At 36.7% G+C, this 16,585-nt stretch overlaps 1 protein-coding gene across 2 annotated transcripts in view; it reads left to right on the forward strand.

Moving 5' to 3' along the window:
* Positions 1 to 301: 301 nt before the first annotated feature.
* The window catches only part of LOC117422529 (neuroblast differentiation-associated protein AHNAK-like), a 39,584-nt gene continuing 23,300 nt past the window's right edge, over positions 302 to 16,585 (forward strand). Inside the window, exon 1 of one of the 2 annotated variants that reach the window (XM_058991558.1) lies at positions 302 to 486. In XM_058991558.1, coding sequence (XP_058847541.1) covers positions 432 to 486 — 55 coding nt within the window. In that variant the 5' untranslated portion in view covers positions 302 to 431. Of the gene's footprint in view, positions 487 to 7,542; positions 7,801 to 16,585 lie in introns of those variants that run through there. The other variant, XM_058991559.1, reaches the window with a different exon arrangement.

Consider the following 16,585-nt stretch of genomic DNA (forward strand, 5'->3'; position numbering starts at 1 on the left):
CTATCAGTGTATCTAGCTCACAGAAACATCCTCTGTCCTCTTACAGATACCCACAATGATACACTGAGTGGTGTCAGATTCCATTACACATCACTAAAACTGTAAAATGGAAGTTTTGGATGCATCTCTCAGCAACGACCTGGACGTCCTTCGCTTCCTACCCTGATCAATTGGGTGGAATGGATTCGCAAGGCATCTAATTTGGTTCGCGTCCAGGGACAAGTATTTACTGTCGGGGAGAGACAGGAGAGCGTGTCAGCAGACTGCCTCATTCTAGCTGCACTGTTTCTTGAGCCTGGATGCAAACGTTTCTCTGTGCTCTGCTCCCACCTCATCTCTCATTCTCGTCGGACTGTTTTCAAGCTCTCGATCTCTGCATCAGGAAACAACAGACAGTGTTCCTGTGAGGAGCGGCGGACTGGACCCCCAAGATGTGTGACTGTTTTCACCTACCGTTTCCCAACTGGACAGGGGCTCCAGTCACTGGTGCGATCTTTACCTTTTTCTTATGCTACTTATGTCATGCTGTGCAGCTGCTCTGTGTAACTGCATTGCCAACTCCCTCCAAGTCCTGCAGCATCCAGGGCGTGTCTGCTTCTCCAGTGCACAGAGAGAGAATAAGGAGGGGTTAGGCAAAGCCAGAAGTCATACGGCACTTTCTAAATAATCTCCATACAGAATACTTTTAAATGAAAAAATTTAAAATGTAAAACTGCATGCTTTGAATATATTTCTATTGCCTTAGTTGATTCAGTAATGATGATCTTGCAGTGTTCTGTGCTATATAGGCAGCATATTTAACTTCAGGAGCTTCAATCACCAATGATAATTTAAAGCATCATTAACTTGTCTAATTCATTGCTTTCATGTCTGGGTGTGGCTTGCTGTTATTTTTTTTAATATAGCCAGTGCTTTTTTTTTTCTTCTGGGATGTTCAGGGTTCATTAAAGATGTTGCATTGGAGATGTTGATTTCTTGGCTATGTTGGTATAAGTTTGTTTGCTTTTACTCACCAAGTAGTATTTGATACTCTAGTATATTGTTTGTTTAAACATATATTTTAAAAACTATTGTTTCAAAGCCATGATCAAACTTTACATATCTTTGTTACATTTCAGCAGCAAGATAGTATGGACATAAGAGTTCAACAGTTTGTACCGTAATTTGTTTTAGAGATGGAATTTACTTATTTCAATAACTTTTTCATTGTAAATGTATGATTCAATACCCCACAGAGGGTTAATGTGATGTACTTGATTAGGGACTGATCTCATCTGTATTGTTCCGTGATGGGAGTTGTGCCACAAGCATGGGTGGGACATTAACCCTGTCCTTACCAAATATGATTTATATCCACCTATCACCGTGATACAGTAAATACAAAACTGCATTGTACCACATTTTGAATTAAGCACAGTTAAACTATACAAAAGGCTAAGCAATGAAATGTCAGATCATTATTCTGCTTAGTAGTGTAGTCAGCTAACAGTTTACAACCAATTAACAAATGCTGCTCAGTGCTCAGACTGCCCTTGGGATTCTGTATTGAAGTTGATGGTGGGCATGCAGAAGCTGCTTCAAGAAGCTGTCTGCACTTAAGGTATAATCAGTTTGCAAAGTGGAGCAGTCTTTGGTTTCTTCCATGAATGCTAAAAGCATCAAATGCAGCACTATATTCAGCTTGGTTCTCATATATTGATAAAAGGCACATTACATTAACTGTGTAAGAACAAAGGGTTTCTTTTAGGGGACCCTTGTTATCCCCAGATAGGGTATATAGTTGAGGTAGGCATACGTACATACTCTGTGTCGCATAGTAAGGTTTTGCAAATACCAAGAGAGCGCTTGTGCAATTCTAATGAAACTTTCTAAGAACCTTTAGCACAAGTTATTCAGTGTATCCTAATTTGTGTCTGCATGGGGTTGTCTGTCTGTCTGTCTGTCTGTCACACTTATACACATAATTCAGGAAAATATACAATTTCTTGTACAAAACAGATTTATTTTTGTCCCCATGTCCAGCAACACTTTATATACTGCATATGATAAATTCTGGCTTGTGAGGTTGGATTTAAAAAATAATACTATAGAGAGGTGACTAAGCATTATATCATATGTGACACAGAAATGGGCACCACAGGGTTATAGATGTATTTTGGATAAACTTGCATAACAGGGGGTTACTACATTGGTAGCTATGCAATTGCAATTATACATTTATTAAAAATAGAACTTGCCTGAGCTGCTTTAAAAACATTCTGCACAAACTGGGTGTGTACAGCGCTTAAACCTGAACCACCCCGATTATTCTGGATTTATCCCAAATCTATAGAAATGATAATTTGTCAAAAATACTAGAATTTGATGGTTGATGATTTTGAAAGCCATAGAAATGGAGAGAGATTCAGTCCAGCCTAGGCTACAATACCCTAGAGAGGTAAAAGATAAGTGCTTTTATCCTGCTTGTTCCACCTCACCCACCTTGCAGTCAGTGCTGTGAATCTGGCTCAATTCATTGGCTATCCCTCTGTCAGACTGCAGCAGTCCCACGTGACTGTATTTTCTTTGACAAAGAAGCTGGCAATTTATAAGGAAACAACTTTAAAAAAAAGATCAAGAAGGCTATCTCATATTGTGACAGTAAATAGTTCAATATCTAAGTATTCTGTTTAATTATTAACACACTAAAACTGTATATATATTGTCGCAGGGCAAAAAAAAGAGTTGGCAGGGATAGGGTTAATTTCTGTCCCTGCCAGATAAATGTGGGTGTGTGGTGTTATTATTATTTATTTCTTAGCAGATGCCCTTATCCACGGCAACTTACAATTGTTACAAGATATCACATTGCTTTTACATATAATTACCCATTTATACAGTTGGGTTTTTACTGGAGCAATTTTAGTTAAAGTACCTTGCTCAAGAGTACAGCAGCAGTGTCTTCCACCTGGGATTGAACCCACAACCCTCCAGTCAAGAGTCCAAAGCCCTAACCACTACTCCGCACTGCTGCCGTGTGTGGTGTGGTGTGGCGTGGTGTGGTGTGGTGTGGTGTGTGTCGTGTCGTCGGTGTGGTGTGTGTGGTATGGTTGGTGTGGTGTGGTGTGTGGTGTATTGTATTGTGTTTGTTTGTTACTGGTAAACGGCTTAGCTGTCCAGTTATAGTTAGTTGAAGAAGTTAGTTTTGTACTCCATGTGGGAGTTAGGTTTGGTTTTATTAATTTTTGTTTTGTGACTAATAAAACTGTGCAACCGCGCTAAACTTCAATTTCTGTGTCTGGGTCTGCTTAAAAGGGGCAAACGAACCTGTGAGCCATTTTAAAAAAGGCATACTACCACAGTAGTGATGTCAAAAAGTGATAATTCCTCTAGAGGAAAATATATTTGAACTTTGACCCATTCGACTCCTCGAGACCATCACTTTCAATTCAAACACAAAATGTCTTGTTTTCAATCACTTGACAACACCCACAATACAGAAATGTTTATTAATGATCAACAAAATGAGAATATGTTAAAAAAAAAAAGATGTAAAACTGGAACATTCGGATTTCAGAGAAACAGATAACGACAAAGAACGTCTGTACAGCACTGAAACAATACGTTTAAAAAAATCCGAACTGTACTGCAGAACCTCGTCTTCTTTAATATTAGCATCACAAGGGTATCCATGTATTATAAAAAATAATAGATGGACCTCTTCAGTGAGTTACATGAAAACAATTCCATCTCGGGTTTCTGTGACAGTTTATAAATTTATGATGTCACAGAAACCCGAGATGAAATTATTTTCCTGTAAGTCACTGAAGCCCAGCTATTATTCTATATATAATGCTTTGCTCTCATGGTTTATCAAGTGACATTATTACTTAGTACTATACAAAATTAATATGTGTATGGACAGTCCAAACCTTACTAATTACCAAAACTACATCATTGCTGTTCAGTTCTTATTTCATTGATATTTAACCATTAACCATGATTACAATACATGCAGCTCATTACACTCAGGTATCAGGCCACACTTATTGAATTGTGCCGTGGTTATGCATGACTACAAAACACATTTTTGATGCAGTTTAATGCAAACCTGCTTCATAAGTATGTTGTATATGTTACAGTACTACTGCAGTACTTTATAGTAAGAGTTATTAAAAACAACAGGCTTTCCTATCCTAAGAGCATGACATAAACCCAGGTCCTCATGCAAATCATCATTTTGGCAAGGATCAGGTTCGACAGCTGTGCAGGGCCAGGAGTGATGAGCTCATGTGTTTGTTTCATTACTTTTTAAAAGCAGTAAAATAATATTCAGTGAGTTACAGGAAAATAATTCCATCTCGGGTTTATGTGATGTCATAAACTACAATTAAAGTAACTTTCATTAAAGTTCAGCTGAAGTTCTGTTTTCCATAGGCTGTGTTTGGCTCCTTGCTATCAACTATTCTCAATATTCTATTATTAAGTGTGGGGTTGTATAAGTACCCTTTATTTACTTGATCTGGGAGTGACTCGTGATTATTGTTTAGAAATTAGAGTCATGTTAATTTAAAGCCTCATATTTTTTTCCAGTTGCTTTTCATATTTTAAATCAAATTCCAACTTGGTTAAAATGGAGACTTCTTTGTAGAGTCTTTTCCAGGGAATTAGGACTTATATTAAATTAGGCTTATGTAATTCAAGTAATATATCAAACACAAATTGCAAATGTTTTTAATTGGATAAACATCTGAATGTCTGTTTCATGATTATTTTATAAAGATTTTTTGAGTTCTACAGATAAATAAATCCCAGATCCTGGGAGGCTCCCCCAGTAAAGGCATGGCTGTGTGGTATGCAGGGTGAGTCCTGCACACCACATGTATAAAGTTGATGTTCTTTGCTTGAGATTCCATGATGAGTGTAGTGGGTTAGGGAGGCAAAATTGTCAGGGACCTCACCTCACAGCCCTTAAGTGGCCCCTACTGGCCTAGCACCAGAAGAGCTCAAGTCCTCGCGACTTTCTCGGGTGTAAGGTATTGTACGTACTAAGCAGCGAACAGTGACCACATTAAAACAATACCGTCTTTCAAAATGTTTTAGGAGCGGTCAAATAAGGTTAGTTTATCTTTCCAAAAAAGATGCCATCTATATCAACTAATTGAATATTATAAAATGGAGTACAATCATTTCCCCAATGGTCCTGATACATTGAAGACACAGTAAGATATGTGGACATACTCAAAAAAAGGCAGTATCTGTTTTGTTTGAATTATTTTCAGAAAAATAAGCATACCGTACCAATAATACCTTATCACATGCTGCATATCATTTTAATCATGAAAATGTCTGTATCAGTCCCAGGGTGTGTGGACCTTTCAGTATCCTATTTTTTGTATACATCTTTTAATCTGTTCATTGAGCTCCAGGCTATGGCATTTCTGATTAAGTATTAACAGCTGAAGTACCCATTTAGTGGAGTTTAGAATACCGGTTTGTCATTACATTGTACATACTTGAGAAGCAGACTTAACTGGGTAGAAAGCAGTAGGTACAAAAAGTTCATTTCAATCTGTGAACGTACTAAAGAAGTGTCAATGACAGTGGATAGGGCCAAAGCAAGTTAGCAGTAAACAACATCCCACACATAATCAAATGCACATGACTGGTGTGTACATGTATTAACACTCACAATTAAACTGTTATAGCTAGAGGAAAATAATCAGCTGTAAATACTTGTGACTTGCTCCAACATGAACATGTAATAGTGCTTAAAGACAAAGGTGTACACTCATTTAACAACTGAACTATGTAATTGGTCTTGCTTGAATAAACATACAGATATACAAGACAAAATTACAAAGAAAAGATTAAAATGCGTGTTTCTGGTACTTTGAACCACACTTGTGTTTGTTTAGACCAGTAGCAATCACTGTAGTCACCTCTTTACAGTCAAACCTCATCAGCAGGCTATTCTTCATCTGGCCACATCTGGCACTGACCAGGTCACATGACTCCAGCCAATTTTCCTCCCAATCCCCTGTGAATGCAAAAGCATATGTTCTCTTTTAGTCCCCAACCAAGATCGAGAACTTGACATGACCAGGAAACTCCCACTTGCATGACTCACACTCCACTCCACATGGTAGTGGCTTTTACTAGGTGAGCCATTCATTGTTTGTTTTTCACCCATGTTGTGAACAATGAAAGGGATTGGCAAAGCTAATATGGTTAACACTTCCTTCCAATCAAACTGTATTATATAACCATTGAACAAGGCCTATATAGAAAATATTTGAACAAGGAGTAACACAGTACAGGTTGACATAACTTGAATATTATCTTTGCATATTAGAAAAAAAATATTTACAACATTATTTTACTAGCGTAATATAGCCTTATATGCTTTAAAGGGTCAGAATCCATAAGCCAAACATTAATACTGAATGCTAGAAGAGACAGACTGGACATAATGTTGCAGAAACTTATTAAGCTTTTTTGAAAGAGACACAGCAGTGTTAAAGGCTGGTAATGCAAGGTCAGCTGCGCCTATAAAAAGGATTGCAGACATGTTTTAGGTCTGTGCTTACAAACTATTAATAATTCATTTGAAAAGAGGATATTGTGACTACCAAGCGTGTTATTATAAAAAAAATAACATAATATATATTAGTGTTACTGAGACAATTGCTTGGGCTGGAATCCTTTTCAGACAATTGGAGCCCTCTGTTATCTAGATCAGTGGTTTTCAACCTGGTGACTAAGAAAAACAAGTTTCAGATCCCAGAAAAGTCATGCCATTTTTTTTATTGAACTATTTATGAAAGTAAATCCTCATTCTCTTCCATTGCAAAAGTATCTGAATCCCCCCATCTACAGAGCCTGGAAGTTAACATAACATAGCTTAGCTAAAGCAACTTGTAGGAAACAGTTTAGTTGCATACGTTCTTAAATGTATACTGTAGTTTTGTAACTTAAACAGTATGTTATTTTTTCATGAAAAAAACTATACAAATAATAGAGCAAAAAGCTTTGAAAATGTAATTTTCTGGACCAATACAGAACATACTGCAAGCACAGAAAAAAAAGTAAGATATCTTCTTACATGTAAACCAAACACTTTTATAATCACAGACCCTATCTGATAGGATATAAGTCGTATTGGGAATTGTGTAAGTACTCCTGATTCATCTCAGTGCATAGAACATGTATAAATATACACCCCATGCAGGTTGACTCACGATAATATATACAGTACCTGCTTGAGGGCTAAGGCGTTGAGAATGGGATTGGAGATATAAAAAAGGGAGGTTTGTTTACAGTTCTTGGTGGTATCGAAATATAAGAAAGAAAAAAAACTCCACCCATAGAAGTGTCTATTGTGAGGGAGGAAAGAAAGCACTCCCTCACTAGGAGAGACTATGGATCCTGTTGTGGGACAGAGAACATGCTCCAGCCACTCTCACAATTCTTAGTCACAGCCCTGCAGCACTCAGGGAGAGAATAAAAGTTGTTGAACTCGGAGACTAACTAAATAAAGTGGTTCAGCTGTTGCTGCTCTTACTACTGTAATATGTGTGTTGAGCTCTTTGGTTTCAGGGACTATTAGTTTGGCACAAGGCGAGCAGCCAAGAGGTGGGGTATCCATTCCCTATTTGTCCTGGACAGACCGCTCCCCTTCAGCCTTACATAGAAGAAAAATTGTTTCACCCAAGTCCTGCTCAGTTACTGTATCACTCAGACTCTGGTAAACAGGGCAAGGACTCCAGACACTGGGCTTACTTCAACTTCAGGGCCAGTGGCTACAGATTTTCACTCCTGGTAAGTTTTTTGCTTACACATTTCTAAAAAAACAGTGTGTAAAGTTGGTACCGCATACAGAGTATTTTTTGGAGAGGTTTTGAACAGTCATATGATGAACTATATTGCACATATTTTCCTGTGCATTTTTTGGAAATGGAAACTGGTGCTGTTATTTTTCCTAACTATTTTGATTTTTTTAATAACTCCTGCACATTTGAAAGTATGTGAAAGACAAATAAATGAAAGCAAAGATCTAAATGGTAAACTATTTTCAGACTGCTTATCTGGCAACAAATGAGTTCTGGTTGTTTGGAAATGGTTTTCAACTGGTTTGTTGAAAAGCTTGACACTGTTTGCGGTTGTACTTTCTGTGTATATTTTTTGTATAACAGCGATCTTACATTTTGCTTGAGAGAGGCTATCTGCATTGAATTGTGATGCAAAAACCCTAGATAAACAACCTACAGCTGGAGATTGTCTTTAAACACATCACTGACACACCTTCCCTCTAGGCTGACTACACCAAAAGTACTATTATTACTAATTGCTTATATTATGCCATGTTGAATAAACAGTTATCTATCTATCTATCTATCTATCTATCTATCTATCTATCTATCTATCTATCTATCTATATAATACAGGTATACTTTTATACAGGTGCTGTTAAATACAGGTTTGACTGCTCCATCTGCTTCAATAGCTTTAAAGGATGCTTATATCAATGGTTTGATTACTTTTGCTTTAAACTGTTATTATTATTATTATTATTATTATTATTATTATTGATCCTTTTTTCTTCTTTTCATCAATGATTTAGCCTGTTTACATTTATTTTTACCCAGCAGAAGAGTATAAATCATTGTTAGCCATGGTGGTAACATTTTCATATTTTGACAAGCCATTGGCATCACAGTGTTGTTAACCAAAACACACTGGTAAAGCTCTGGATTAGTGTCCCTGTGCTTATCACAACCACTGTGCATTTTTGTATTGCAAATCGGTTGTGTTGCCTTTGCATATAATGCAGTGGTCTGCTAGCGGTATAGTATTAAACATTTTGAATGCAATGTGTTCAGGGTGATAATGTGCTTTAATGGTCTGTCTAAATAGTGCAACTAATAGAAGTAAACCTATATAAACAGGGCAGGTGTGCCACAATTTGTATTTAACATTCTCCTCTGAGTCAAAATGTGTACAATGTACTGTATCACCCAGCCTTTCATTCAGAATTCCTTCATGGGTGTGTTAAAACTAGTTAGTCTGACTGGTTTGCAGTTATTGCTAGCACTGTATTGTGTTTTTTTTTACCATTATTATGTAGTAAGAGCCCAATTTTCCAAACACAGTTCACTCCCTGGATTGTAGGTAACTGGACTCCCTGCTGTGCTGAACATGGGAGCTCAGCCTGATTGGAGAAGAAGAACTTCCATTGAACTTACAGAATTATGACAGGAACAGGATATAGAGTCTGAAACGAAAACATCAACAGCAAAACCATTAGGGACTTGATGTGTGAATGTTGTTAAGCTACAAGGAGTAACTTCCACCAGGATGTACTCTAGCTGCAATATGCCAGCTGTAGCAGACAATAAAAAAATATAAAAACTATGTGGAATTTAGTATGGTACATCATGAAATACCAAGGATATAGGAATAATCTGTGAAAGAATACATTTCAGAATGTTGAAATACATTCCTTTTCTATCTGAAATTTAAGCAGATAACAGTGTATTTGTACTAGTATCTTTAAGACATTCCTTAGAGATTTGCCTTACCTATGTTGTTTGTACCTGTGCTTTTTATGAATTGCGTTGTGCTTGCCAAGGGTGTGGAACTTAGATCACTAATAAGAGAAAACCTCTTCCCACAGGTATGGGAGTGGTACTGCACAGGTTGTGTTGTAAATTTTGTTTTGTAACATTTGGTAACACAATGATAATAACCTACCTGTAATTGTAATTGCCTCTGTAGGTGGATAATTGGACTGTGGTTTAATATTGTCTACTGTACATGTCCAATTACATTATACAAATGTCCTTTCGCAGTGTTATGTTTCAAAGTTGTTTCATATGTAACGTGAAAAGGACAATTGCACTTACATACACTATACAAAAATACTGTAGCATGAAAATATTTTCCTTGACCTTTTGATAGCTATAGTGGTAACGCAGCTAAAATACTGGTAATTGTTTCACTTGAGTGTTAATCCTAGCAGGTTTATCATTTAAAGCAAGGAGGGGCAGGAAACCTTGGCACTTTTAGTCCAAATGTTTGTTGGAAACCGTGTGCTTAATTCTAGAATTTGAAAACTGTAAACAATATGAATGGTCTGCTTTTGTGATTTAAGATCAGCTAAATGGGCAACCTTTTCTATTTAGTATAGGGTATTTTAAACAGGAAGTATTAAAGGGATTTGTATTTATTTTCACATTTAATTGTCAGTATTAATTACAGTAAGTGATTGATGCCAGGTATTATTCTACATATATTTGTTGAAACTAACAGAGAAGTTTGATTTGTAGTTTTTCCTTGCAATTGAAGGGGTTGGTAATTCAGATGAGTGTGTCGAGGAGGATGTAAGCATTTCAAGTGCAACAGATTGACTTGCTCAAATAACTGCTTTACAGATTTTTATAAGGGAAATGCCTCTGCAAAATATGGGCACAGACTTACATACATGTAAAGTGAGGTCATTCTGAGAGTAGTTTTTTCTAATAGACTCTGAATCCAAGAGTCTGTTTTAAGAGCTCTGTGTTTCCTGTGAAACAAGTTGGACAAATTGTAGACGGATTACCTTATTGGAATAAAATGCATCTGTGAAAGTGTTTCTTATTATTCCAGCAAATAAGTTTAGTTCTGGGGGTGGATAATGGGTATACATATATTTTACAGAATGTTAAAACTGTGTAGTACTAGAGGCACAGTTCCAAAGGTGGGTACCACAGTGCTAGTGCTGGGTATTACTGTAGCTGTACACTGAGGAGGCATCAGTTATGCATAAGAAGTGGTTTTGTTCCAACCATATCCTTAATTATTACATTGAACCAATTGAAAGTACTTTTTGATTGTACCTGTTAAACCTGTAATTGAACTCCAGGACCTGCTCCTGAGTTAATGGACAGCACATTACTTGTATAGATGGGAGAGGTGGATACAAATACTACTGCTTTTTGGGTGAATTAAAATGTCATCCACTGTGTACGAAGCTTATGAAAACTAGCATCTCTAACAGTGCATCCAACTCTCTTAAACATATTTCTGTCTTCTCCTTGTGGCAAATTTTGATCTGTCAGCTATCAATAAATAAAATAAGTACACTATAGCACTGTGGAAAACATAGCTGACTAATATTTGGAAGTACTATTGTGGTGTATTGGACATCACTAAAAGGATACTTTAAGCAGCTGAAGTTTAAATGTAAACTAATGCATGTAAATCACATGTATTCATTATTTCAGAACCATTGAGATTCCGGTACATGTGGCTTCTTGACATGTATCACTGTACACACCTTTATTATGATACGATAGATCATGTAAAGAAAATATACTGATCTGTTACACCCCTGACAACAGCTGTAAGCTGACATTCTGATATAATACAAAATGAACTGGCAAACACTGTGACATGGTCACATACTGTATCTGCACCCCGAAGTACACCATCATTCCTAATGACATGTTCTAAAGGGTGTAAATGCTTTGCTTTTATGAGGAACCTTTAGAACCAAGACTATTAAAGGAGCATTGTATCACAGTGTCATCTAGAATCTCTTATTGTGAATTCTGATACCTGGCTCCATGGAACTAACAATAGTTTTGCTTTTGCACCTGCATCTGTTTCCTGAGAGGAACATTTCCAAGACATTTTTGTTTTGTATGGGTGTGGTTCTAATTATGTTTCCTGGCATTGTACTTTGTTTTGACCATAAATGAACTCGCTGGTCAAATGAAATTAAGCTGATACTCTAACACTCAGTTAATTGTATGCTGGGAAAAGCAGCAAAATCCACCAAAACACTTGGTAATGTACAAGAACAGAAAGCTGTGACAGTATCCTGTCACAGGGTGGAATTGAAATGACAGCTGAAGAGAAAAGGTTCAGATCCAGATACACAGAGAAACTTTGTCACACAATTGTGGGACCGAATATAAATCTGGTTCTTAAGTGTGACACAGAGTGGCTGTTGTCTTGTGTTCAAATATGCGTATCTGACATATGTGGCCATTTAATGTGCTGTTTTCCAGCCAAACAATAAATCACAGTCATTGAGGCACCAACATTATTTTGGCTTCTCTGCCCATGCCCAACTGATAGCTCAATGTACAATGTGGGCAGGGATAAGTCTTTTCATCGTTCATTGTGTTCTTACTGGATGAGGAGTAGTTGGTGTAATTCCAAGCAAAACCTGCAGGCATTAGTTGGTAACACGCAGTCCCAGCTGGGTGCGGCTAACTTACCAGTTCCAGCTGTATGTGAATTCAATTCATAAATTGCTACAGATTGTATTTCAAAAAGCTGTTAAAATTGTGTTGGACATTTCCCCATTGGTGGGACTGTTTAATTTATATGATTATGACTGTTTTCCAAGAAACAGGCTCTCCTTTAGTGAACTATAATGGTGTCATTTTACATTTTGCATGCATAGTTGGTGATTTGTATTTCTAGCACTCACCAAAACACTTAGCAGTGACATGCAGAATGCAAATAAATCCTGCAAACAGAAAAAACTGGCCACTGCAACAGACCATGCATGTTGTGTTTATATCTTTTTTCATTTAAAGTGTTTCATTGGGAGTGTGTCCTCTATTTGAGTATCTGCTCTTGCAGCAATATCCTGTTTACAGAGGCACAGGGTTACAAGAAAACAATTAACAATGCATTATGAGAACAGATGAAACGATTAAAAGCTCATTTGTGTTTAAACAGTCTTTTAACACTCCTTTTAACAGCTTGAGCATTAAGTGCTTCAATAGGAAGGAAATAGGAAACTTTCTGCCAAAAACTTTAGTTCATCTTTGAATATCAAACAATGTAAAGGGATAATTTATATGATCTACATTTCTCAATATTTAATCCTATTATGTGTGCTCTGTATTCCTATCTATTGTTATTTCTGTTTAGATTAGTATTCACCATTCTTACTATTCCAGTAAAGATTGCTTCTAAAAAGGTTAAAAAGTTTTTCTGAATTGAGTTAGTAAGCAGAATTAACAATGTAATCATACAGAATACACACAATAGGATGTTAAACAGGGAAGTAACAGTAGTAAATATTAGGAAAATGTAGATAATGGAAAGCATCCCTTTAAGGCACTAATCCTGAAAGACAATCCACTGAATAAAAAGTATCAGTAATCTGGATAGAGCATTTGAACCCTTCATTTACTAATATGTTTGGCTAATTAACCCTTGCCTTGACACATGCTTTTTTCAGGCATTTTTGTTAGGTTTGGAAGTTTATGGGCATGTAACAGTAAGATAACATTGAAATAACAAAATGAAATGTTACGAGACAGCAACATTTTGCAAAACTGGGTTCATGAAATGAATATAAATATAAATATAAGTTTTCTTAGTTAATACCCTAAATGTTAAATATCACCGTGCAATCATTCTGTCACATTTAATTGTATTTGGATTCCAAATTATTGTACAATTGTGGCAATGTGCCCCGCCCCTGTGTGCATGTGTGTGTTATATGTTGTATGTTACGTGTTGTGTGTAAATGTTGGTGTATAGAGATAGTACACAGGATATAAACGGGTCTGTGTTTCACGTGTATTTAAAATGTATAATTGTATTAATTCACGTGCAACCTCGTGCTCACATATTATATACTTTAAATGCACGTGCAGTGATGTGCAATCCCGGTGTTAAAGGTATAGCATATATTCATTTATATTTTCCTGATATTTCGGACCATATTCACAAAGCATTAACCACTGTGCTAAGTAAACACCAGTTTTTTTTTTCATTTATAACTGCTAATAACACCATGGTAACTAACTTCTCCATAAAAAAAAATACTTCTGAAAAGACAACTCATGCAAGGAAACAGCATGAAGCCCATGAGTCAATCATTGCTCACTGGTGCATATGCACCACTGATATGCTTCCTTATCAGTTCAGGAAATCGGTTTTGACTTGTTTTTTCAAAAGATGACATAAAGTGTCCCGTTAATGGAATTGAAAATCCCTCAAGGCCATTCTTGTAATGGTGCTGCAGTACAGGGTTCTGTTTCAGGTTGATGGAATGGAGCCACGTGAGTCCTCTGATCCCCTAATTATTTTTAGCCTGGAATGTCTTGTGCTTGCCCACTAATCCTGGCTACAATTTTGAAAGAACTTACAGATTTCTAGATTTAAAAAGGAAAACAACTATTACTTTCTTTGCATGCATATTACATTACAAGTGAGTGCATGGAAAGAAGCCTGGTAACTAGGTATCACATTTCTGCAGACAACAAATTGGTTAAATAAGGTCCAGGGAAGTTGGTGCCACTTGTAGATTTTCGGTGCTTTGCAAACCTGACCTTGTTCCAGATATCTAAAGTAATTGTAACTAGCAAAATAATTCCATAAATTTCATTAGCTTCATAGGTCTCAGATATGCAGTTTTAAAGAAACACATATTATAGCAAACATGTATTTTCATTTTAAAATAGACATCAGGTATTACACTGTCCTAAGTTTGCTTGCCTTGCTATCTAGGAAGTCAGCTGCTGCCGTACATCCTTGGTCATTTCACCCCAGCAGTGTCATGTTACTGGCTGAAAGCATGTCTGTCAAAAAGGAGTGCAGTGGATTGGTTATTGACAGAAAATAAGTGAAGGGATGGGGACAATTTCACCCTCCAGGAAATCACATGAATGTACTGTAGTGAAGCTGTGCAGTTATGGTCCTGTAGGTACAATATAATTATGGGATTCTTAAATTACATTTACAATGTAGTTATAGTGCAGCTACACTGCACTTACAATAGACTTGTAGCACTTTAAAGAAACATCCGTGACAATTGCTATGCTGTAACCCCTGGTTTTAAGTTGCTGGTTTTTTTCAGCACTTCCAAAACCTTTTCTGTTACGTTGCAAGGAGATATGACATAACCAAAAGAACAATGCAATTAAAAAAAAATGCAAACTGGATAGTGCAGTTCCGTTATTTTACATCTAGTTTGGGGTATTTGTTTGTTATTCTTTCAATGAGATTAAGTAACAGCCAATGCTGTTGATGCAGCTGATACTAAGAGTAACATTTAAACATGTGCGTGGGGTGTTTTGGCTAATACAGTTCAAAAATAAATATGATTAAATAAACAAGTTAAAGTGTTTAATGTTTTTTTTTTTTTTTTTGTGTTGTCCTGAATCATACAATTTTCTGCATTTTCTTTCCAGAAGTTGATTGAAGTTGTAGTAGTTGTAGGCTATATGTTAAGAGCTTTAGGAATATGTGGCATATTTAACTTATCAGATATGTGCCAAGTTAAATACATACAGGGTGTGAAACGTCACAATAAGTGTACATTTACAGCATGTTGTAAAGATTATTGAACAGTCTGAATATTCTGTACAGTTAATGCAGGGTCTAACTGCAGACTTAAATCACCACCTTAAAGTTGATCTCCATTACTTTCCTTGACCTTCCTCCTGCAGATATGATTGTAAGTAAATCCTCATAATCAATATCACAGGTCACATGACAAGTATATTTACGAGACTGGTGGAATGCTTTCCCCCCTGGGGTTTCTTTCATGGAAATGCTGCACTAGTCCAATGCAGAGTCATTGTATCTGTTTTATTGTGTCAGCAGTCAGGTCTCATTATTCTGACTGCATGGCAATGGAAAACAACAACTGTGTTGGAACACAACAATTGTGTTTCAATAAATAATCATCTGAGGTTTATATTTTAACACATAGATAAAGGGGTCTATTTTATTAGTCTAAACAGTGGTGGGTCTTCATATTGTTGCCCTAAAAAAACTAACTTTTATTGTACCGTAGTAAGGTTGATAATGGGCCAACAAATTACCCTTGTGGGAAAAAAAAACACAGCAGGATTAATACAGTTAAAGGGCAGTGGTATTTAGATCTGCCACTGTTTCAATAATTAATCATGTGACAATGTGACCTTTCAACTCTGTCAGCCCACCTACTCTCACTGTCTCTCTTTCTCTCTATATAGAAATAATCAGTTGCTTGGAATGATGAAGGCTGTTCAGTACTGGTACTTGGGTTACTCCAGACAAGGTCAAAGCAGCTCAAAGAGAATAATCCTAATAACTCAACATGGGAGTAACAGGACCCAGAACCACCATAGAATAGCATGGAAGATGTTTAAAAAAAGAAATTCAAATGAGATTTGAAGCTACTTACTCTTTCAAATAGACTCCAACGAGAGCTTTTGTACTAACATTAAAAAATAGCATTTACAGGCCCTCAAGTCAGCAGCATGATGTAACAGCTTGACGAGGGCTTAAGTATGCATCAGCTGTACAGTATAGTACAGAATCCCTATTGTGCCCACTCCTACTACTCTCTGCATGAATGTGGAAAAACAGCCCCACTTGCTTTACACAATTTCAAAATCAAGCTCAACAGCACAACCATATTTAGGAGCCTTCTGGCAGTATGACTTGTTTCTAGCTTTCTAAAAACAATTTTGAGGCCAAACCCTTTTCACTGTGCTCCGTGATTTATTCTTACTCAAAGTTTGTAGTCTTAAAGCTCAAGTGTAACGTATACTCCTTACTGGAGTACATAATGTTGAACTGGCTTTTAACCAAGGTGCGCTGCCCT

Source organism: Acipenser ruthenus, chromosome 18 (genome assembly GCF_902713425.1).
Source record: "Acipenser ruthenus chromosome 18, fAciRut3.2 maternal haplotype, whole genome shotgun sequence".
Taxonomy (NCBI): Eukaryota; Metazoa; Chordata; class Actinopteri; order Acipenseriformes; family Acipenseridae; genus Acipenser; species Acipenser ruthenus.